The sequence below is a fragment of the Phascolarctos cinereus genome, unplaced genomic scaffold, assembly GCF_003287225.1.
Source record: "Phascolarctos cinereus isolate Bilbo 61053 unplaced genomic scaffold, phaCin_HiC Scaffold_4;HRSCAF=312, whole genome shotgun sequence".
In the NCBI taxonomy this organism is placed as follows: Eukaryota; Metazoa; Chordata; class Mammalia; order Diprotodontia; family Phascolarctidae; genus Phascolarctos; species Phascolarctos cinereus.
The window spans coordinates 708,405,664-708,430,169 of NW_027555847.1; the positions used below are offsets into that span (position 1 = coordinate 708,405,664).

The window sequence follows — 24,506 nt, forward strand, 5'->3', positions numbered from 1 at the left end:
ACTACATGCCAGGAATATAAAGGAAAAAAAAACACCACTGCTCTCAAGGAGCTTCCAGTCCAATGGGGGAAACAACATGCAAACAATTGTAGACAAAGTATAGGTATGATAAACTGTAGATAATCTCGGAGGGAAAAACACTAGCATTAAAGGGGATGGGGAAAGGTTTCCTGTAGAAGGTGAGAGTTAGCTGAGACTTGGAGGAAGACAGAGGAGGAGGAAGAGAATTCCAGGCATGGGGGACAGCCAGAGAAAATACTTGGAAGCATGAGATGGAGTATCTTGTAGGGGGAACAGCAAGGAGGCTCAAAAATCTATGTGGTAAACAGGATTATGTGGATGAAGATCCTGGCCTCAGAAAAGGAAAGTGACTTGCCCAAGGTCGCTCAGTGATTTAGCATCAAAGTCAGGTCTCCTGCTTCCCAGCCCAAGATTGTGTGTTGAATATAATTTACTTGTCCACATGATAGTATGAATTTGATTTGAGGAGGGTAAAGTGAGTACAGATTAGATTTGTTCTGCTTGGCGCCAAAGGACAGAACCGGTAGTAAAGGATAGAAGCTAGGGAGTGGCAATTTGGAGCTGCATGGAAGGCAAACCTTCTTAACATCAGAGCTGTTCAAAAGTGGAGATCCTCCCATGCCTGGACATCTACAGTGTGCCATAGCTGGTGGTGTTTCTGATCTCGAATTCAGGAAGTCCTGGTTACAAATCTGTCCTCAGACAATGACCGGGTGTGTGATCCCGGACAAAGTCCCTTCCCTTCACTGAATCTGTTTCCCCACCCGGACAATCGGGATAATAATAGCATCTATCGCCGTCGCGTTTTGCAAACCTTGAAGTGATATGTGTGTATATGTATGTATGTGTATACACTCACACTCATATATATATACAACTAAGCTATTTTTACTCAAGTAGAGGTTGAAGGATTGCTTGTATTGGGTGTTTTAGGAGGGATTTTTAACCTTGATCTGATACCTCCTCTCATTCCCCGGGTGACCTTGCCTCAGTTTCCTCCTCTGTAAAATGAGGAGGTAGGTCTCGATGGTTTCTGAGGTTCCTTCCACCTCTAGGTTTAGGATGCTGTAAATCAGTCTTTCTCCTTGGACAGGGAGAAATGCCCGCCTTGGCTGCCTGGGAAAGAACAGACAGACCTCTGCAGCCAAGCTCAACGTCTGCTCCTCTGCTCTCCCCTCCCCCGTCCTCTAATGGACTCCTCCACCCACCCTGCTGCGTAGCCCGCATCGCCCCCGCCCCACTGGCCAATGAGGAAGCCCCAGACGGCGTCCCCGTTGCTTGGAGCAACCCGAGGTGCATTCCGGCAGAAGCCGCGGCCTCTGCAATCAGGCTGCGTGGTTCCCTGAGGGAAGGACGAAGGTTTGGGAGAAGAGAAGTCCCGAACGTCCAACTTCGGGGAAGGGCTTCATCCTTCTGGGTAGCGATCCAAGGGCCTGACTTGTCTATCCAAGTTGGGACTCAGAAAACTCAGTGCCAACTTGTATCAGAATCAGTGATTTTAATTAGCTACCAACCCCCATTCTCTTTTCGTGTTCTAAACTCTTATCTCTAATCTTTCCCCCTCTTTCTCTTTTATTTTTCTTTTTAAATGAGAGAAAAACATCCCTTGAGAAAGCAGAGCAGGAATCATTTATTATTTACCTATGAGACATTAAGACATTTCTAATAACTGTCTTTCAACTTCATTTTTTATTTTGTAAGGACTTAATATATATATACATGTATCATATGTATATATCTACATACAATACATATTTATACACATTTCTCATACTCCCACCCCAGTCACATTGGTTACCAACTGCTTTGGGGTTCAGGAGACTAAACTGAAAGAGAGAGCAAAGAAACTGGGCAATCCCTCAGCCTGCCCCCCAGGACTTTTCCCCAGCCATTGGCTGTCCCCTGTCCCCAGAGGACCTAGGGCTTTGGCTTGATTCTGAAGTGCCAGGAAGAGGGAAGCCTGAAGTAGTATTAAGATGCCAGTCAACAAGAGCTTGGATGTCCCTTCCATCGAGACTCTTAAGCCCTATCAGGGCTCTGGGCAGCTATCTCAGGTAGGTGTCTTCTCTCTTGGCCATATTTTTTTGGGGGAGGGGACACAAAGTGTAATACAAATTAATATTTGAATAGACTAGCCAAGGAGGGTAAGACTGGGAAGGGAGGAAAGAGGAAAGTCATGTTGTAATTAAATTGTAGAGACACATCCCTATAGATATAAATGGTTGGTTTCATCTGAAGAATGAAGGCACCAGCCAGAACAGTGCGCCAGGCCATCATATTAGCCAATGATTCTGAGATGATGGAATGAATCAGCAGTGACACGGTCAAACATCAGAAAAATTAAGATAAATTGTAGGTGTGCCATGGCAGAAATTATTCCCAGAGATCCACCACATAGAGGCAGCCAGAGTACTCAGTTTGGGTATATCTCTGGGTAGGAAAGACAATGACCATCTTTCCCCTTTCCTTAGTGCCTGGGTAAAGAGTGCAGGATTTGGAGGAGGACCTGGATTCATATCCTGGCTCTGCCATTTGTTATCTCTGTGACCTGGGACAAGTCCCCTCAATTCTTTGGGCCTCAGTTTCCTCCTCTGTTAAATGAGGAGGTTAAACTTAGATGAGTTCTAAATCTCTTTCAGCTCTAGATTTTTAATTTCTTTAGATTTGCTGGGATAGGCAGTGGGAAAGAGACATGAAAGGGTCTTGGGCTAGAAATGAACATTATGTTGTAGGGTATGGGCAAGGGAACTCATTCCTCGGGAACAGTTCCCTTTCTTTTGCTTGTATGTGTCTTCCCATTGCTCTGCATGGTGTCTAGCCTATATTAAGGGCTTCATAAATGAATGTTGGCCAACTGCTGCTGATTGACCTGGGGCCCTGATTTAGAACCCACCCTGAAGTTCACATAAACCTTTGACTTAGGGCTGCTCTCTCATGGCTGTAGAGACTGATTCACTCGCCCCCTCACTCCCATGTAGTGTTTTATTTAACTGTATTTTAAATAAGAGGCAGAAAATTCATCAGAGTTTCATCTTATGACAGCAAACCCCACTAAAGTCTGATTCCAATATGGAGGAGACCTTGGTTCCCAAGTGGAGATGATGCTCGTGACAGTTCCAATCAGCAGAGATTTGGCAGTCAAGCTCCTTCATAATGAGAGGATAATAGGATCGTAGATTTTACAGATAAAGAAACTGAGGCCCAAGGAGATTAAATTACTTTCCTGAGGTCACTCAGGCAATAAATGTCAAAGCCAGGATTAGAACTCACAGTCTCTTATTCCAGATCTATCACTGTTTCCACTGTAAGGTTCATCAACAGTTTGGCCACACACTGTGATGACATTTTTGACCACAACAGATCTCAGACACAAAGTAAAAGAGGTATGGCTATACAGCAAGTCTTGTGAAAAAGATCTGGGCATTTTAGTGGACTGCAAGCTCCAATGGGAGTCAACAGTATGATACAGCTTTAGGCCTCATTAAAAGGAGTTAATTAAGTGAATTTAAAGTGAATTAAAAAGCTAGTGAGGTGATAGCTTCTCTTTGTCCTCTGCCCTGATCAGGCCACATCTAGAATGCCATGTCCAGTTACGGGTGCCACATTTTGGCAGGATATTATTACGTTGAAGAAGGCCCAGAGGAGGGCAACACAAGTGGTGAATTTGATAGTTGTCTTCAAGTATCCAAAGAACTGTATGAGCCTGGATTCGACTTGTTCTGTTTGGCTGTAAATGAGAATATAAGTATGAAGAGTGGGCACAAGTTACAAAAGGGTAGGTCGATCTAAGGAAAATTGAATAATTACAGTTGTCCAAAAATAGATTAGAATGGAGGTTAAGGAATTACTGCAGGGCTTCAAGCCAAAGCTACATGACCTCACAAAAGGTATGTCATAAAGGGGCTTCTTGCTCAGCTACTGATTGGATGACTCAGGTGCTGAGGTCCTTTCCAGCTCTGTGATCCGATGATATCAAAGACTATCTCCTAAGGCATGATGGGAGACAGAGGGTGCTACAACACCATCCATTCCAAGGGAATCTGAGATCTTTGAAGGGTAGAAGCATGGATAACATTGATGATATTTGGACAGGGGAAGAAAAACACATTACCTGAGTATACAGGGATTATAGGCTCAAATCTAGAGCTACAAAGGACCTCAGAGGCTGAGGGACTTCTTTTATATTTTTCATAGAAGGGCTTTCTGATGATTAACATATATCATTGGTCAAGACCTTTGAAAAGGTTCATGGTAGATCTGATTGAACAGAAATGTTTGGATTTGAATTGGATAGCATGGCATCATTATCCTGTTAAGATGATAGGGGTGTGTGTGGGTGTGTGTGTGGATGTGTGTGTGAAAGAGAGTGAGAGAGAGAAATGTGCATATATGCACACCTCCATGTCTGTGTTTCATTCTTCCACCTCTTGCTGACTCATTTAGGAATCAAGGCAATTCTTCCCAATTTGCCAGAGCCCCTTGTCTTGTCTTATTATAATGCTAGAGGAAAGCAGACTTAAAGGTAGCTGGATACTCCCAGCCTTACAAATTGGAAGTAAGTGCACCAGGAAGATTTTTAAAACTCACTGGCCCTTTATTTTGTAGTCATAAGTGTCCCTTTATTTCTTCTGAGCATTAATGTGGGCTTTTGCTCACCTCATTGCCCAGTCCAGCAAACAAGAGCATGTTGGGATATTTTGTGTATTAACCCCCACTCATTCTTCCCTAAGCATTTCACAGATGTTCTAGGCACTTTTTTCACCTTTGGGATGGAAAGCAAAGCTTCCCAGCCCAATAAATAGGACAAAGGAGAAATCCCTTTTTATTGGGAAGGCCTCAATGACTATCATGTCTACCCAACTGGAACCCAGTGGCAGAAGGCTTAGCTCCATCAATCAATGAGTATTTATTAACTACCTACTATGCGCCAGGCAATATGCTAGATTGGAAATAGTAGATTCTTATTTGTTGGATTGGATTAATGACATAATAAAGACCAGGGAATGGAAAGAGACAATCTTTAAAGGATAACCCACTTGGAGTGTGTTTGGGCATGTCAGATTTAATGCTATCTAGAGCCAGAACTAGGAATATGTAAGGTAGAAAGCATCTTAGAGTACAGCACATGGTAATGAAAGAAATGTTTTCATATGACTTTGTTATAAATGCATATAACTTCTAAAATTTTATTGCTATCTTTAATTTTTTATGTCATGCATTTTCTAATGTATCTCAATCTCCCACTCCCAGAAAGCAAACCCCTATAACAATGAAATATATATATATATATATATATATATTTACATAAATGTAAGTATGTATATATGTATATGTGTGTATCTATACACAGACATTTATATGTATATGTGTGTATATGTACACACATACATACCAATATAAAAGCAGGAAAAAAAATTCAATGAAACTGACACACCGATCAAATCTGTCCAGGCATAGTGGTTTCCCAGCGGCTAAGGAGTCTGAGGCTGGTGGAATTCTCATATTTGGGGCCACCTTGTGCCCTGAGATGGAAGGGAGAGGATAGGAGAGGAGCAAACCAGCCCAGGTTGAAAATAAAGTAGGTCGAAAGCTCCCCTGACAGTTAGTAGGAGGATTGGGCTGTGGGTAAGCTCCTGCATTTCCAGCCTGGGTAATACCCAATTAAAAAACTTTTTTTTGATATATGTATTGAGTTCCACTCTCATTCCCCCACCCTTCTATAAAGATAGGAGGAGGGCAGTGTTTTTTCATATATCTTCTTTGGAACCTCAGTTGACCATTTTAACCCCACAGCATTTGGTTTCTGCTGTTTTGTTATGATTGTTCTTTCCTTTTACATTGTTGTAATTGTTGTATATAATGGTTTCCTGGTACATAATGGTATATATGGTTCTATTTATTTAATGGTATATAATGGTCTATTTATTTCATTCTGCATCAGTTCCTAGAACTCTTTCCATGTTCTGTATTTATCCCATGTGATGTTTCTTACAGGGAAGTTATGTTTCATTACATTTGTGTACCCTAGCTTATTTAGTCATTCCCCAATCTATGGGTATCTATTTTGCTTCCAGGTCTTTGCTAAAACAAAAAGTGTCACCATAAATATTTTTATGCATTTGGGAGTTTTTTATAATTGACCTCCTGGAGGTGTATACCAAGAAGTAGTATTCTTGCAGTAAAAAGTCTGTACATTTTAATCACTTTCTTAGCATAATTTCTAATTACTTTTCACAAATGGTTGGATCAATCCATAGTTCCATCAACAATACATATGTGTGCCAATCTTTCCACAATCCCTCCAACAATGAATATCCCTGTTTCCAATTTAAATTATATAATTTTAATCTCACAAAATGCATATCTTTGAATACTTAGTATGCCTGGGTTTGAAAGATATGAAAGATAGCTCACTTGTCTTCTTGTCCCCACTGCTTGGCCCAAGGTTGACAAACATTCCATATAATCAGCTCTTAATAAATTAGTTGATTGATTGAAGAGAACACGTAGATACTTTGAATGAATTGAAGTTACCTCTTACCTAAATGGAAAATATATTGAGTTGTTGTTCAGTCATTTTTCAGTCATGTCCAATTCTTTGTGACACCATTTGGGGTTGTTTTGGCAGAGATGCTGGACTGGTTTGCCATTTCCTTCTCCAGCTCATTTTACAGAAACAAACAAACTGGCAGGTGTGAATGTTCACCTGAAAAATCATGGAGAATGGAAGAAATACCGTAGGGATAGAGAAGGGCAAACGTTGTTACAATTTTTCAAAAAAGAAAAGGATAAAGTATGAATTGTCAAGCCACTGAGTTTGACTTAGATTCCTGGCAAAAATCTAGAATGGCTGGTTAAAGGCGTATTTAATTGCTTGTTGATTAATTGATTATCAAAGACTTGGAAAAGGAAGAGGTATTCGCAGAGAGCCAGCATGGTTTTAAGAAAGTTTAGATCATGCCAGACTAGCCTCACTTCCTTTTAACAAGGTTGCTTAACAGGTAGATATTGGGGCGGGGAGAGGTTAGAGCAGAAGACTCTAGTCTCACCACAACACAGGTACTGAGGGACCTTCCCAGAAATAGTCTGCTCTTGCCCCAGGTTTCTCTCCCAATGCCCATCTATCAACAGCCACCCTAACATACTCTGGTGCTTCTCTACCCAATCTTTTTGGGCACCTGAATTTTGCCTAAGTCACAAAGAGCCAATGGTTAACTAGAAACAGAAATGTAAATAAAGGAAGAGAGCCAAACCTCTGCCTCTGTGTTAGGAATTTCCTTAAGTGGGAGTTCTAAGAGACTGTGATTGTGCTCCTATGTCTAATATAAACTCCTTAAAATTTCAGAGGATCTGGAAACCATTATATTGCCTCAGGCTTAAAATAAGTTAATTGCTAATGGTGTTACAAATATAGGGGACTATATTTCAAGGAGAAGTTTAGGGGTCATTAAGAGAATTTCTACCATTTTCTCCTATTCCCCTGTGGGTCCAACTCACTGCCTACCAATAAGGAGTATGAAGTACCTACTGTGTGCAAAACATTGTAGGGAATAATAATTTAAGTTCCTTTGTATACTACCATTCTCTCCATAGGTATAGGGCTCAGGGAGTCCGTAACTGAAGTCTGTGGATGGATGACAATTGGTTTTCTCTGATTTTATAGAAAGCTATGAATGGTGGATAATGACGATGTAAATAAGCTTGATTACCAGGAGGGTAACTTTGTCATGTCAAATCTTAAATGATTAGCTCACTCTATAAATGGGAAGAATTGATGCAGGATCAGCTAAAGGACTGACCACAGGTCATACAATGACTCACAGGTCAGTGTAAGGGACTGAGTCCAGATTGGCTCCTGATTACTCCTGCTTCTAATCACCAAGAACCTGCCCACTTGATTGGACCACTGATTAGGGTGAAAACTGCTCTAACTACCATTTGAGATTCACATCAAGGACCCGTCAGGGCAGTACTTTATTTTCATATTCTTCATCATGGCAATGTCAACGAGGATTCATACGGGGGAAAGAGCCTTCATGAATCCCACCTCCCACCTGAGCATCAACTTCTACATCTTCTTGTTCACATTCAAAGTCTTCTTTTGTTAAATTAAAATTTTGATGTCTTTTATTTTTTACATCACTGTATTCCCCATTGTATCCCTTCCTCACCTCTTCCCAGAGAGCCCTACATTATAATAAAAAGGGGGAAAAAAACAGAAAGGAAAAAAAGTTCTGCAAAATTAACCCATATATTGCAACTGTAAAATAGGCAATCATAATAGCGCTGTTGTGATATATAGAGGGAGGGGCCTCACAGGCCATCTTGTCCAGTCTCCACATTTTTCAGTTGAGGAAACTGAAGCTTGGAGAGGGAAAGTGATCACACAGTAAGTGTCAAAAGCAAGACTTGAACCCATAGGCAATTTGTAGCCCTTTCCAATCTGGCTCCAACCTATAATTACATCCACTGGCATTCTATCCCCATGCCTTTTGCATGGACTGTCCCCCATTCCTGGAATGCTTTTCCTCCTCATCTTTGACTCTTGGAATCCTTAGATCTCCTGAAGGCTCATTCCAAGTTTTCCCCTTACTAGTTGCCTTTCATGATTCCCCAGTTGTCTCCTCCCCCCCCATTAATATATATGAATTAGGCATATATTTTGTATTTACTTGTTTGCACAAATGATACTTCCTACCAGGAGAAAGTAAGCTCCTTGAGGACAGGAACTGGGTGTTTGTATCAGCAGCAACTAGCAGAGCCTAGATGGAAGTCAACTTACTAAACTCTGGTTGAATTGAAATGAATGCAAGTCTTGCCAAGCCCAGATGCAATACCGTATTCACCATGCCAGAAATTCCTTTAAAATTATGTTGTCATGAACCAATTCAATTCAGTTCAATGAAAATTATTAAATGACTACCATGTCAGGCTCTTTGCTAGGCACTGGAGATATAGAAATTAAGAAATTATGCTGTCCCTGCCTCCATGGAACTTACGTTCTTCTCACCCCTGGTTTTCCCTCATCTTCAGTAAAATCCTACCTTCTACAGGAAGCCTTTCCTGATACCTTACTGTGAGTGCCTTCTTCTCTTAATTTTTTTCCATTTTATTCTGTATGTATGTTGTTTATGCATGGTTGCTTTCACATTATCTCCTCCATTAGATTGTAAACTCCTTGAAGTCAAGGACTGTCCATTGCCTTTCTTTGTATCCTCAGTACTTAGCACAGTGCCTGGAACATAGTAGTTGCTTAATAAATGTTCATGTACTGACTACTGGAAGAAAATGAAACATATGTAGATAAGTGCTGTTGTTCGATCTTCATTTTCAAAGAGTACCAGTAACATCATGGGGTGATATCTTGACTTGCACATAAATTGGATTTAAATGAAGCAGAGTTGCATAAAGTCATTAGCCTCACTCTCTCTTTCAAAGTCATCAAAGTCCAATGGCATGACAATCTAGATAAGTAGAGTATGTATGAAATATATACAGAAGAAACTGAAAATAGTTTCTGGGGTAGGAAGAACTAACCTTTGGGGAGGGGGATTCAGAATGGCATCATGGAGAAGCTGGCATTTGAGCTAAGTAAGCCTTTGGAAGCAAGCAGGGATTTCATAAAGGGAGGTGAAGAGGGCAAGCCTTCCAGCATCAGGGACAGCCTAGACAATGGCATAGAGGCAGAAGTTGGGGTGTCATGTATGGAAACAGCCAAGAGGTGCATTTGGCCAGAATGTGAAGTGCATGAGGGGGAGAAATGTGTGATCAGCTGGAAATATTAGTAGTCAGGCCACAGGGACAGGTATTGGCTAGAATAAAAAAAGAGAAAAATGGAAACAATAATCAATTTCAAGTCATATTTATAGTGTTTGAGGGTTCACAAACTGACTTAGGAATAACTTTAATGGCATGATGTAAACATAGGAAGTGGTCATAGAACTTCTGTCCTGGAAGAAATCGAAAAAGCCATCTAGTCAATCCCCATGAGGAAATTGGGGCCTAGAAAGGAGAGACACTTGCCTGAGCTCACACAGCTAGGGAGTATTCAAAAAAAGCTTCCTGTCTGTTGGGCTCATTCCATAACACCTGAACCCCCTCTTTGTGTTTGCTGGGGAAAGCTAACCAAAGAACTGAGGTCATAGAATCAAAGACATGAGTTGGAAGAGATCTCAGGCACCATCTTGACTAATCTATTCTTTTTAGAGATGATGCAACTGAGGCCCTGAGAAATAGGTCATACTTGATAAATGTCATACAGTTAATGAGGAGCAAAGCCAGTAACAGAATCCAAATCCTTTGACTCCAAATCCAGAAAACTCTTCCAATAAAACCCGGTATTTTGAGAAATAGAATGTCATTGTTTTGTTTTGTTTTTTCTTGGTGGGTTGACTTGTTGGTTTGGGATTGTTGGGGGTTCTGGAAGCCTGTATTGGGTTAAGAAGGAGTATAATGGAAGCTTTTGGACATCTGGTGGTACAGTGGATAGAGTGCCAGGGCCTGAAGTCAGGAAGACTCATCTTAGTAAGTTTAAATCTGGCCTCACATAATTACTAGCCATGAGACACGACTGAAACAATTGAATGGTGACAACAACATAGTAGAAGCTTGGATTATCCAGCTTGGCTGCTGTCTTCCCTACATTCAGATCTTGTAATCTCTCCACTTTATTCATATAGAACTCCATTGTCAAATTCTCTTAAATTCTGCTGATAAACTTTGCTTCCTAAACAGCGAGAAAGGGCTCCACAAAATAGGAGAATCAGTTTGATTAGTGTCCGATGGGATCTGCTAATAAGTAATGTTAATGAGCATGGCTTCGGAGAGCTAATTGAACTCAGGAAGTGCTTTTCAAGGACTTATTAGGGGTGGGGGTGGGGGTGGGGGTGGGAAATACAGAGCATGATTTTAACCAACAGAGATGTTTAGCTGTTACCCTTTTGGCTGCCTCTCTCTAAAATTTCAAAGTGAGCAATATTACATTAAAATGATGCTCCTGGCAAGTGTTGGTATTTAACTGTCGTAACCCTTAAGAATCAGGAAGATTTTGGTTCCTGAGTTTCCATAATAATATAGCAGCCAGCTGCCTTACCACTTTGCCATACCCTCTACCTCCCCCACCTCATCTCTGAAATCATAATCAAATCAAAATTGTCATTGATACTGGAAAGAGTGTGGATGACTCCATTTGCCATCACTGGGCCTTCCTTTCCTTTTTATTAAATTTTACTTTTTGTCAACTAACAATAATTTTCTCTCTCTTCCAATCTTCCTCCACGCTGGAAAAAAAAAAAAGAAAAAGACAACCCTTGTAACAAATATGCAGAGCCAAGCAATACAAATTACCACACTGACCATGACCACAAATATATATACACATATATACACACACACATATATACACATACATACACACACACACACACACACATATCATTCTGCCTGTTGGGTCCAAATCAAAATACCCCATCCCTGGCCACCACTCTCCTGTGTATGTGCTGTCTCCCCCTATCAGAATATAAGTTCGAGGGGGTCAGGGACTGACTATGTTTTTGTATCTGTATCTCTGGGGCTTGGCACATAGTAATTGCTTAATAAATCATTTTAAAATTCATTTATCGCTCATTCAATCAACAAAAATCATTATGCTAACCAATGACTATGTGGTATTAGTTTATTAACATTATCACCTGGGGAATTATAGGATTTTAGTATCTGGGAGCTGTGGGGGACATCAGAGGCCATTGAGTCCAACTCATACCTGATCAAGAGTCACCTCTATAGCATACATGACAAGTGGGCATCCAGGCCCTGTTTGAAGGCCTACAGTGATGAGTAACTCACCACCTCCAAGGGCAACCCATTGCTATTTGGGGACAGCTCTAACTGTGGGGATGTTTTTTTCTTTGCATCAAACCTAGATTGGCCTCATCGTTGACCATTTCTGCCCTAAGGGGCCAAGCAGAACAAGGTTAATCCCTCTCTTTCTCAATCTAGACCTTTAAATATTGAAAGATAGCTACTGTGTATCCCTTGAATCTTTTTTCTTGAGCTGCACATCCACAATTCTTTCTATTCTCCATGTGGCATGAAATCAGGACTTTTCACCATCTGGTTGCCTTCCTCTGGACCCTCTCCAGCTTGTCAATGTTCTTCCTAAAATGTGGAGTCCCAAACTGAACCCTCCATATGCAGTCTGATCAGTGCTGAGTAGACCAAGACAGTCACCTCCCTAGTCCTGGGCAATATGCCTTTCTGAATGCAGACCATTATTATCACATTAGCTTTCTTCCTTGCTCTATGACCCTTGAAGTCCACTACAGCCCCCAGATCATTTTCAGACTAATTATGGTCTAGCTTTAGTTTCCTCATTTGATTTTTTTTTTAGGCAATTGGGGTTAAGTGATTTGCCCAGGGTCACACAGCTAGTAAGCGTCAAGTGTTTAGTCTGAGGTCGGATTTGAACTCAGGTCCTCCTGACTTCAGGGCTGTTGTTCTATCCACCACACCACCTACCTGCCCCTATTTGATTTTTAAATCGAAAAAAATTAATATGTTCTGTTGATACCTTTTGTCCTTACATCACAATTATTTGGATACCTCCTTTATGAATCCTCCTTTATGACAAAGAAAAATAACTAAACAAAGATATCTAACACAATGACTGTATCTAATAGTATAGGCACTATTTTCTCCTGGTAGGCTCCCATCTCTCTGCCATGAACAAGAAGGTACATTTCATTCCCATTCTCTGGGACTTTCAGAGAGTTTTCAGTTTCTCAGAGTTTGACTTCCTTTCAGCAAGTATTTCCATTTGCCTTATAGTCCTTGCAATGCATTGTTCTTTGCGTTTTGCTGATTTCACTCTGCATCTGTCCATATGAATCTTTGCATGTTTCAGAATCCTTCAGTCTTCCTGGTTTTTCACTGCCAACTTGTGATACAGCTAGCCTGAGACTGGACTGAAAACAGCTCAAATACTAAGTACTTACCAAGCACCTACTATACGCACTATGCTGCCACAGACATTGCTAATGCAAAGACAAAAAGAAGAACAGCCTCCCAGGGCTCTTTCCACCAAAAAAAAAATCACAAAATCCTGTTAGATTTGGAAAGGACCTCAGAGTCCAGTCCAACCCAAAATCCATCATGAATCCCCTTTACAACATACCCGGCAAGTGGCCCTTCTTTGTTTAAAGACTTACACTGAAGGGACCGCCTGCCTCCAGCTCTAATTCTTAGAAAGTTCTATACCATATGAGCCTAAATTGGCCACTCAGGACCACTGCTTCTTATTATTAATAATCCCTTTAAGAATTAGCACTTTACATATGTTTTCTGTATAATTCTCTCTACAACCCTGGGAGGTAGATGCTATTATTATTCCCCTTTTTACTGATGAGGAAACTGAGGCAGATAGTGATAAAGTGACAGAGGGAAGGTCACATAACTAGTAAGTGTCAGAGTCCAGATTTGAACTCATATCTTCCTGACCCAGGCCCAACACTCTGGTCAGTGCCTTGCCTTGCTCCCTTTAAGTGACCGGCCCAGGCTTACACAGCTAATAAGTGTTTAAGTTGGGAATTAAACTCAGGTCTTTCTGAAGCCAGGTCCAGACCTCTATCCACTGTACCTTATAGTTGCCTCTAAGAGGGGAAATATTTCTGGTACTAGGCAATGCAAATCTACCATCCCCCCCCCTTCAAGTTAATAGCCCTTCAAATACTTATTTGAATACAGTTACCATGCCCCACCTGTCTAGTCCTCTCCAGGTGACATATTCTGAGTTCCTTCTTCAGATCCTCACCTGCGAGAGTAGTAACTGCTTCATTTTTTTGGTCATTGTATCTCCAGCATTTAGCACAGTGCCTAGCACAGAACACAAGCTAAATAAAGCCTTCTTGCTTGCTAGCTGGTTGTGACATGACTAGTGATGTAAGCAGAGGGCTTTTATACACACACCCTTCAAAGATACTGTTCTCCCTTTTTCTGGCTCCTCCCTGCCCCCACTTGCTAGTGACTTCCTCTTCTCACTACCTCTAGATTACTTTGTGTAGCTGTTTTGAATATAACTATATATAAAAATCCTATACATAATTACATACAAATCATTTTTAACTGTACACACATCTTTAACTATACATTGGGGTATGTGGGGCATTCCTGGAAGACTAGCACCTCTGGCGTGATGGCTTGCTGAGCCTTTTTCAGGGCCGTTCATCTACCTCAGTGTCCACCTTCACCCAACTCTCACCCATGGCTCAAGAGGCTGTAGCATGTGCAATGGCCACACTCCAGTAAAACCGTCTTGGCAGACTGGCTAAACCAGGCTGAGGTGAGCCAGCCTCAAACCTGTCAATAAATTAGGGGGATGTCTACCCCAAGCATGTGAAGACTCTTCCCCACCCCTGGCAAAAAGGGCAGATGAGAACAATTTGTTCCAACAGCCATGAAGGTGGCTGAAACAGACACCATGGGGCACTTAGTGCTTGGTGAGACATCAAAGATGCCATGGTCATTCACTGCATCCCAGGCCATTTGACTTTTGTCCTGCCACTGGACTTCAGTGACTCTGGAAGGGAGAGCGAGGCTGATGACTTTGTGCAGCTCTGCCTCCCTGAAACCCAATTCAGGCACAAGGTAGAACATCATCCATCATCCACTATTTTACCCCAATATCATAATGTCATTGGGCTTCTTTGAAAATGAAGGACAAACAACTATATCTGTATCTATATACATATGCATATTTACACATATATATATACATAACATCAAAGAAGATATATGAGGGAGGAGAGGAGAGAGATGGGGAGAGGAGGGGGAGAGAGGGAGAAGTAAAGAAGGAGAGAGGGAGAAGTAAAGAGGGAGAGAGGGAGAGGGAAAGAGGCAGAGAGGGAAATGAAAAGAGAGAGATAGAGAGAAAGACAGAGACAGAGAGGGCAGAGAAGAAGAAGAGACAGAGAGAGAGGGAGGGAGAAAGGGAGGGGGGCAGGGAGCGAAGGAGAGAGAGAGAGCACACGCTATTGTATAGTGGCTAGAGATTGGCCTAAAGAGCTAGGAAGATCTGGGTTCAGATCCTGCCTCTAACACATACTAGCTATGTGATCTTGAAAAAATTGCTGAACATCTCAGTGCCCCAGGTACTCTGGGACTATAGGTTGCAAAGAAGATGCCAACCTGCCCTGGTAGAAGCAGTTTCCTCCCCTGGGAGTTCCCTATAGCAATAAATCATAGGTCCAGTTTCATCTCCTATCCCTCTATATGTGCATGGTGGCCTTGCCTATTAGAAAGGACGCCCCTTGAGTGCAGGGACTAATTAATTTTCATCTCTGTGTCCCCACAGGTAACAGTGCCTGGCATTTCATGGGTTAATAAACATTTTTTCTTGACTTATTGACGAATTCAGCTGAATCCAAGGGGTAAATGTTAGAGAGTTTGGAGAATGGCTCCTGAAAAATACCCTCTATGGTCTGATGTTTTAGCATTTTCTTTGGCTCACTCTCCCTCCTTAGGATTGTGAATGTCTTCACCACATGGCATCTTTCTTCATTCCTCCGCCCTCTCCAAACCTCACTTCTCTTTAGCTGAGCTCACCTCCTCCAGCCTGCATCTAGCACAGCTTATCCAAGGTTCTGACCCTGGATCAAATCTGTGAATTTATTAGAAACATATCTCTCATTAGAAAATCTTTAGCAAAGCTCATCTACATACATGGGCATTATTTAGCAATAGGACTCCAAGGACCAGGCAACTCTTTCTCTGAGGCTGTGTTTTAAGTCCACATATTTCTTTCCCAGAAAAGCTTATTGATTTGCATATTTCAGCAGGCATTCCAGAAATGCAAATGCCCTCATCTGTGGACACAGTCTCATTTGAATGTGGGCTGTCCGCAACTAAAAATGGTGAATTTCTCTTACTCCTTGAGATTTTTTAATACATATCAGAAAGAGGGAGAGATAGAGACAGAGATAGAAAGACAGAGAGAGGGAGGGAGGGAGGGAGGGAGGGTGAGGGAGGGAAGGAAAGAGAGAGAGAGAGAGAGAGAGAGAGAGAGAGAGAGAGAGAGAGAGAGAGAGAGGAGAGAGAGAGAGAGGAGGGTGAGAGAAAGAGAGAGAGAGAGAGAGAGAGAGAAGAGAGAGAGAGAGAGAGAGAGAGAGAGAAAGAAAGAAAGAAAGAAAGAAAGAAAGAAAGAAAGAAAGAAAGAAAGAAAGAAAAAGAAAGAGAAAAATAAAGAAGGAAGGGAAGAAAGGAAGGAAGGAAGAAAATGGAAAAAGGAATGAAGAAGGAAGAAAACAAAAGAAATCCCTTTGTACACATACCCTTCCAAGACCAAACACTCTACTGTTCCATCCTCTAGAATCAGAGCACAGGAAGGAGGGAGCTTAAAAGATCTGATCCCACCAACTCATTCTACAAATAAGAAATCATAAGCCCAGAAAAGGGAAACAGTTTGTCCAAGGTGATGCCCAGAGTTAGCACCACCTTTTTCTGATGGAATCTTAGTGTGGAAAGGAAACTGAGGTCATAGTACCATTGTCACATAGGTCTAGAGGCCACCTAATCAAACACCCTCATTTCACAGGCAAGGAATCTGAGACCCAAAGTAGTGAATCTGCCAACTCAGGGTCATGCAGCTAGTAAGAGCTGGCTAGGATCTGAATTCAAATCCTGAGAGTCCAAGGTCAGCATACAGCCTCCTTGTCAACTTTATCTGAACTGTCATAATCTGAATAATATGCTTCTGTGAGTTATCATGCTAGATGCTTTTAGGAGTAAAACCTCCCAGACAACTTGCTCCCCATATGAGGAGAACCATTTTTTTTTTTTGATAATGCCTTAGGGATCATAGATCTAAACCTAGGAAAGATTTAATTCCTTCCTCAGATACTTACTAGTTATGTGCTCCTGGGTGAGTCATTTAACTCCTTTCTTTAACCTCAGTTTTCTCAACTATAAAATGGGGATAATAATAGTACTGACCTCCTAGGGTTAAAAACAAAGTTGTTTCAGTTGTGTCCACATTTAGGGTTTTCTTGGCAAAGACACTGGAGTGGCTTGCTGTTTCCTTCCCTAGCTCATTTTATAGATGAGGAAACTGAGGTAAACAGGGTTCAGTGACTTGCCCAGGGTCATACAGCTAGTAAGTGCCTGAGGCCAGCTTTGAACTCAGGAAGATGCATCTTCCTCACTACAGGCCTGGAACTCTATGCACTATGGCACCACCTAGTTGGCGAATGGGCAGCTAGGTGGTGCCATAGTACCTGGCACATAGTAGGCACTTTAATAAATACTTGCCAGCTAATTAAACTTGCCCAAAGTCATGCAGCTAGCTAATGCGGTGGACGGAGCTGGCCCTGGAGTCAGGAGGACCCAAGTTTGAATCTTGCCACAGACACTTACACTCTGACCCTGGATGAATTACTTAACTTCTGTCTACCTCAGTTTTCTCAACTATAAAACAGAAATAATAAACTCTACCTCGTAGGGTTGTAGTGAAAATCAAACAAGGCATTTGTAAAGCACTTCACACAGTGTGTGGCACATAGCAGGTACTTAATAAATGCTTGGTTTCTTTCCCCTTCTATGCTTCTGATTCTCATATCTACATACCCAGCCGTAACCTCTCTTCCAACTCCAGACTGGCATCTCCAGCTACCTATTGGCTGTCTCAAACTGGATGTGCTGTAGCATGTCCGAAATGGATTTAATCTTTCCCCTCAAATCCTCCCTTATGCAAACTTCCCTTTTAATATCAAGGATGTCACCACGCTCCAGCTCATTCAGGTTCACAACCTAGGAGTCAGCCTCAATTGCTCCCTCTCTTTCTCTTTCCCCACACTTAAGTCCCATTAGTTTCCAAGTCCTATCAATTTTGCCTTTATAACACCTCTCGAGTACGCTCCTTTCTCTCCTCTGATACTGCCCTGTCCCAAGGCAGACCCTCACCACCTAATGCCTTCCCTATTGCAGTAGCCTGAGGCTGGTCTTCCTGGGTTATCTCACCCCACTATAGTCCTCCCCCAACTCAGCTGTCAGAGTAATCTTCATAAAATGCAGGTGGGGCCATGTTACACCCCCCCCCCCGCCCAGTGACTAGTGACATTCCAGAATCAAATACAGAATCCTTTGGCACACAGAGCCCTTTGCACCCTGGCCACTTCCTGCTTTCCTAGTCTTCTTTTTCCCTTTATTCACCTCCAAATGTTCTGTAATCCAGTGACACTGGCTCCCTTGCTGTTCCTCCGAGACAATCGCAACTGAGGCCCAGTAGGACAATGGCAGGTGTTACCATAACTGACGGATCACACCATCTCTTGGACTGCTGATCTTTGGGGCCCCAACTTAACTGTGTGCATGGCCCTGGTATTTTTTGAAAAGCAGTTGGGGTGCTGGCCTTGGATTCACAAAGGACCTGAATTCAAATCCTGCCACACTCATCACTAACTTGTGACCTTGGGCCAGTCACTAACCCTCTTTCAATAGCTGAGAGGGATAATTAAATTAAATGTTGAATTTGAGATGTCAATAGGATATCCAGGTAGAAGTACCTATTACTAGGAAATTGATGATATGGGGTTGGAGCTCAGGAGAGCTATTGTGGATACACTGGCATAAAAATGATTATTGGACCTATGGGAGTGGATGAGAAAACCAAGACAAGACTAGTGGAGGGAGACAAGCTAAGGGCCCAGGACAGAGCCTTGGGACACTGGCCAGAGAGCTGCACTTGGGGGCAGGATATGGATGATGACCAAGAAAAGGAGACACCAGGAGAAAGTACTGTCATGAAGAGAGTAACCAGGAGGGGAGCAGGAGTAGCCAACAGTGTTAAAAGCTACAGAGGTGTCAAGGATGGAATAAATGAGTGAATGAACAGAAAAGTACTCATTAGGGTCTTACTATTGGCCAAGCAGATATATAGATATAAGCAAGCAAAACAGTTGTGGCCCTCAAGGGGCTTGCATTCAAATAGAGAAAATGAAAAAAAAAAGGATAAATAATGAAAGATGATAGATGAATGGAGAAAGAGATGAATAGATAGGTTGGGTTTATTACATTATTACAAATACACAAGTAAGCAAAATAGCCCCTGCCCTCAAGGAACTTACATTCTAATAGAAGAAAATGACATAAAAAGAAAAATTAGAAGTGGCAGGAGGCACAGTTCTGGTGGAGTAGCATGGCTGGAGATGTCGGGTAGTGCTGCTGAGATCAGGAACCAAGGAAGATAGGGCCAAGCTAGTCTACCAAAGCCCAAAGTGGTTCAAGAGTAAGGTTCAGTTTTCCAGTGTAAGGACTGAAGCCAAAATTGGAAGTGGGGGCTATGTTGGGTGGGTAAAAAAAAAAAAGATGAGAACTAAGAAAAGGTCAGAGAATTTAGCTGTTAGAAGATCACTGGTACCTTGGAGAGAGCAGTTTTCTCTAGAGTCCTGGGGGCTCTGAAGGGGCAGATCTCAAGAGATTGAGGAATGAGTGAGTGGTGAGCCAGAGATTAAGGGACCTTGCACAAGTCAGTCACTTAACCTTTATTTGCCTTGGCTTCCTCATCTGTAAAATGAGGTTGGCTTGGATCAATGCTAAGGTCCCCTCCAGCTCTAAATACTATGACCTAGAAACTTGAAGATGCAAAAGGCCAGTTGTTCTCTCTGACTTCACTAATTTGTTCTGTGACCTTGGGCAGCCACCACTGAGTTGGCTCCTCTATCAAATGAAGGCATAAGGCCAAATTTTCTCTAAGGTCCCACACAGTTCTAAAAAAAATACCCCAACCTATGATTTAATCATTCTCTATGTCACTGACATAACCTAACCCTGTAATCAAATCAGGGGTCTAGCTCTGGCCCACCCTTGCCAATAGATGAAACCAATCTCAGGTTATTTGGAAGTATTAGTGTATGCTGGACTCAGCCAGTGTCCCAGATCTCTGCCCCTCTAACCTTCCTAATTCTATGAAATTCAAGTAATCTCAAGGTACTTCGAAGAGAGGTAACTTGGTATAGAGGAGACAATGAAGGACTTGGATTACAAAGACCTGGGTTCAAATCTCACCTCTGTCACTCATTAGCTTTGTGCCCCAGAAAAGTCACTCTCTGAGTCTCTTATTTCTCTCACATCTGTAAAATGGGTATGATATCACCTGTAGTTTATAACTCACAAGGTTGTGAGGTTCAAAGAAGGCAATGTATGTAAAGCACTATATACTTGTCATTATTATTATTGTTCTTACTACTATTATTATTTAAAGCTTGTTTGGGAGATGCAAAATCAAGATCATTTTCAACCTTAACCATAGATCAAATAAATTCTTATTGAAATAGAAATGCTTTACAATCAAGATTGAGGCCAGGAGAAAAAAAAAGCAATTCTTATCAGTTTGATTTGAAAACAAGAATTTGAAACAGAATACCACCATCTCATGATGGAAAGGATCCCATTACCAGTGCTTACAATTAGCTGTCAGAAAACATTCTAGGAATTATATATATATACATATATATGGGTCGATTCAACCCAACAAAGGTTTGATTGGTTTCCATCAGATTTTATTTGAATACTTCTTACACGTAAGCTACATGTGGACTTCTGGATACATGGGGACTTACCAAGCTAATGAGTGCAGCAGCTTTGGAGGAATCCATATAAAGGAAGCTGGAACCCACCCAGTCCCTCTCTCTTCCCACCCCTACCCTCTCACTGGAACTGTTTGTTGTTATTCACTCTTGTCCAACCTTTTATGACCCCATTGACACACCAGGCCCTTCTATCCTCCACTATCTCTCCCAAGTTCATCTTCATTGTTTCTATGATACTCTCTACCTACCCATTTCATCCTCTACCACCCCTTTTCCTTTTGCCTTATAGTTCTAATGAATTGACTTGCACTGTTCTTCCAAAGAGTTCAGCCTAGATCAACAGCCTTTCAGATACATCTCCCAAGCCAAGATTTCATATAAACAGCTCTGTTTACATCCCTCCCTCTCTGAACATCCTTCAATGGCTGCCTGTTGCCTAGACAATAAGGTCCAAAATCCCCTGCCCAGTACCTGAAGTCCTTTCACTATCACAAAACCGACAAGTGGTTATCCAGTCTCTTGCTTGCAGACCACCAGTGAAGGAGCCCTAAGGGTCCCTGTTTCACTCTGGCAAAACTGTGACTGTAAGGAAGATTTCCCATAGGTCTTCTACCTTAAAGCCTAGAGGCTTCTTGAAGGTCACATATGCAAAATAAAGGCAGGGATTGCAGAACAAGGGACTGAGATGGAAGACAATGCAATACCTTCACATGAATTTACCTAAGTGGATTCTCTTCCCGCCTCCTGCCGCTCTGGTCAATCAGTCAGTAGCTATTTGTTCAGGGCCTGTTATGTACTCTGAGTGAGTTCAAATTCAGCTTCGGACACATACTAGTTATGGCAAGTCACTTCATCCTGTTTGCCTCAATTTCCTCATTTGTAAAATGGGCTGGAGAAGGAAATGGCAAACCACAAGTTTTACAGAACAAATCCTTTTATTAAGGAGATTTGTTCTATAAAGTTTGGATTCAGTCAAAAGGCTGCACCCAAGGACCTAGAAGGCTACATGTGGCCTCCAAGCCCCAGGTTTTCCACCCCTGCCTCTACCCCATGGAAGCCACCCTCCTATTGCTGAGTTCCCCTTACAACTTCCGTTTTGAGAAAGGGCCCAAGCCAGACACCCTTCATTCATCTCACACGTCTGTTCCTGACTCTCTGGACTTGACCACCACAGCCCTTCAAGGCTGCCCCATTTTTAGCTCTCTTTTATGGGTCACCTTCTTCCATTAGAATGTAAGCTGCTTGAGGGCAGGAACTATGTTTCTTTTTGCATATATTTGTATCCCCACTGCTTAGTACAGTGTAACCTCTTCATAAATGTTTATTTGATTTGACAAAGACCTCGGATTCAGCCCCCAGACACAGGAATTCCAAAGACTTGATAGAATGCCTGTAGACTCTACCAAGATGGCAGCTTGTTCTGTGTTCCAAAAGACCTTGAATTCTATAGGTGGATACTTTGCTTTTTGAGAAGAAAACCCTATACAGCTAAGGTTCTGGGAACAGGCAGGCCTTTCTTAAGGGAGAAAAGCAGCTGGGAGTTTTCCCCCGTTTGGTATTGAGTATGAAAAGAGGCTATATCCCTCACTAAGAGAGATAAAACTCAAGCCTTTGGGATCTAAGCTAAATTCAAGTTGTCCTCAAATGGGCAAGAGTTAGTACCTCAGCTGAAGACCGAGTTAAGCCAGAAGTAAATGGAAATTCCTCGTGTCCAGAAGAGCACTACCTAGAGCCATGAACCCGGTGATTATCTCAACAACAACAATAATAACAATAAAATAGCTAGCATTTATATAGTATTTGCCATGTGCCAGGCATTGTCCAAAGGGCTTTGTAACTATTATTTCAGTTGATCTTCACAACAACCTTGGGAGGTAGTTGACATTATTGTGCCCATTTTACATACAAACAGAGGTGAACGGATTCATAACTTAGAGTCCCACAACCAGGATGTATCTGAGGCTGGATTTGAACTCAGGTCTTCCTGACTCCAGACCCAGCCTAGTTGTAGCAGAGCACTGCCTGGCAAAGGACCATTCCATGCCCACACACTTGGAAGAGTTTACATGATCAACAGAGACCACAAGACAGTGTTGGAGGCACAATTATCTCTCTACTTGGGTCTATCCTGAGTGTAATAAAAGAGTGCTGGTGTCTGCAGCTAGGAAGGATTAGTACTGCCCTCTGCCCTGGTCAGACAACATCTCAAACATTGCACTCAGTTCAGATTAAGGAAGGCATTGATGAACCGGAGACTGTCCAGAGGAGGACGATTAGAATGGTGAAGGGTCTTGATAGCATTCCATCTGAGGATCTAGAGATGGAAATGAGTGTTTACCCCGAAGTATAGGGTGAGACTTGAAGCAGAATGTCAAGGACGAAGATCATCATCATCATCATCCATCATATTAGGAGGCCGTTGCATAGTTTGAATGAAAGGTGATGAGAGCGTGAACTAGGGTGGTGGTTATGTAAGTAGAGAGGGACAGAAGCAGAAGATATTGTGAGTGAGACATGGATAGGTAACAGTCAGGTAATAAAGATCTGGGGGTCTTAGTGGACTGAAAGTTCAGCATAAGTCAACAGCGTGAGATGATATCCACAGAAGATTAGCGATGTTGGACCACAATGAGAGAATAACTCCTATAGATGATATGTTGGCAACAGAGAATACATTCCTACATATAGGAGTAAGATGATGAGAATCCTTCTGTCTCCTGCCCTGGTCAGGCCACATGTGGGAGTTTTGTGTAAAGTTCTATGTGCAAGGAAGAATCCAACCACAATGGTGAATGATCTTGGGTCCATGACAGAAGAGGATCATTTGGAAGAACTAAGTATATCTGTCCTAGAGAAGGAAAGCCTGAGAGGAGCAGGGGCAGGGGAATGATGGCTGCTTTCAAGTATTTGAATGGATATTATGGAAATGAGGGACTAGATGGGGGGGTTTGTCTTGGCCCCCAAAAGTAGATCCAAAGACAATTGGATGGAAGTTGACAAGGAGAAAATCAAGACTCACTGACAAAAACAACTTGACAAGGAAAATTAATTATCTCCAGAAGAAATGAGTTGCCTAAAAAGAAGAGACTTCTCCTTAGTGGTATACTGGTAAAAATTTAACAACCGGCTTTCTAGGGAAAAAAAATTTAAAGTAAGCATGAAGCACTTTTAACTTTAATCTGCATTAACATTTTCTCCATCACTTTCTTAAGCCTAGACTATCAACAAAGCAGTGAGACTTAGGATCTCCTGATTTCTGAAGTACAAATGCTCCTACAGAAAATGTAACTAGTAAGAGCTGGTTGCATCCCACCTCTGCTTTTCCCCCTCACTGAGGGTCACTGAGCAGAGACTTTATGAGCACTTTCTGGACTGGTTCAGTAGACATTCTTTTAAGAGTCTCAGTTGGATCCCATGGCCTCTGAGTTCCCTCCCAACTCTGAAATTCCTCAACCCTATGATCCTGTGACATCTTGGAAAATTTAGGGAACCGTTGGAGGAAGAATTCAGGCCAGCTCCTCAGCCCCCCTGTTTCCAGACCCTCTAGATTCTGGCCCTGTACTCTCCCTGCCCCCACCACTCCTAATCAAGTTGCTTTTATTCTCAGGCCATGCTCCTTCAGACACTGACTTGAAAGAGAAACAGCCCCCGTTATCTCCTGCCTCTTAAGGAACAGGTCAACCTCTCACACTTGAAATGGCTTGATTTGATTTAGGGCATCAGGGTGTTTGAAATGGGAAATTCACGGGGAAAGATGGCCAGAGGTCAGACATCCAGCAAGCAGTTAGCCCAGATTTGTAAGAAGGCCAAAAAAAATATCACTTCCCAGATAGTCTTTTTACCTCCAACACAAGCAACGAGCTGAGCAGGAAAGGCCTTTTCTGATTTGTGGGTGGCTGGTGGACAGTA

At 42.1% G+C, this 24,506-nt stretch overlaps 1 protein-coding gene across 1 annotated transcript in view; it reads left to right on the plus strand.

Moving 5' to 3' along the window:
- The first annotated feature begins 1,321 nt into the window (after nt 1-1,321).
- The window catches only part of CCDC60 (coiled-coil domain containing 60), a 201,580-nt gene continuing 178,395 nt past the window's right edge, over nt 1,322-24,506 (plus strand). The window contains exon 1 of the mRNA XM_021007905.2: nt 1,322-2,075. Coding sequence (XP_020863564.1) covers nt 1,998-2,075 — 78 coding nt within the window. The 5' untranslated portion in view covers nt 1,322-1,997. The remainder of the gene's footprint in view (nt 2,076-24,506) is intronic.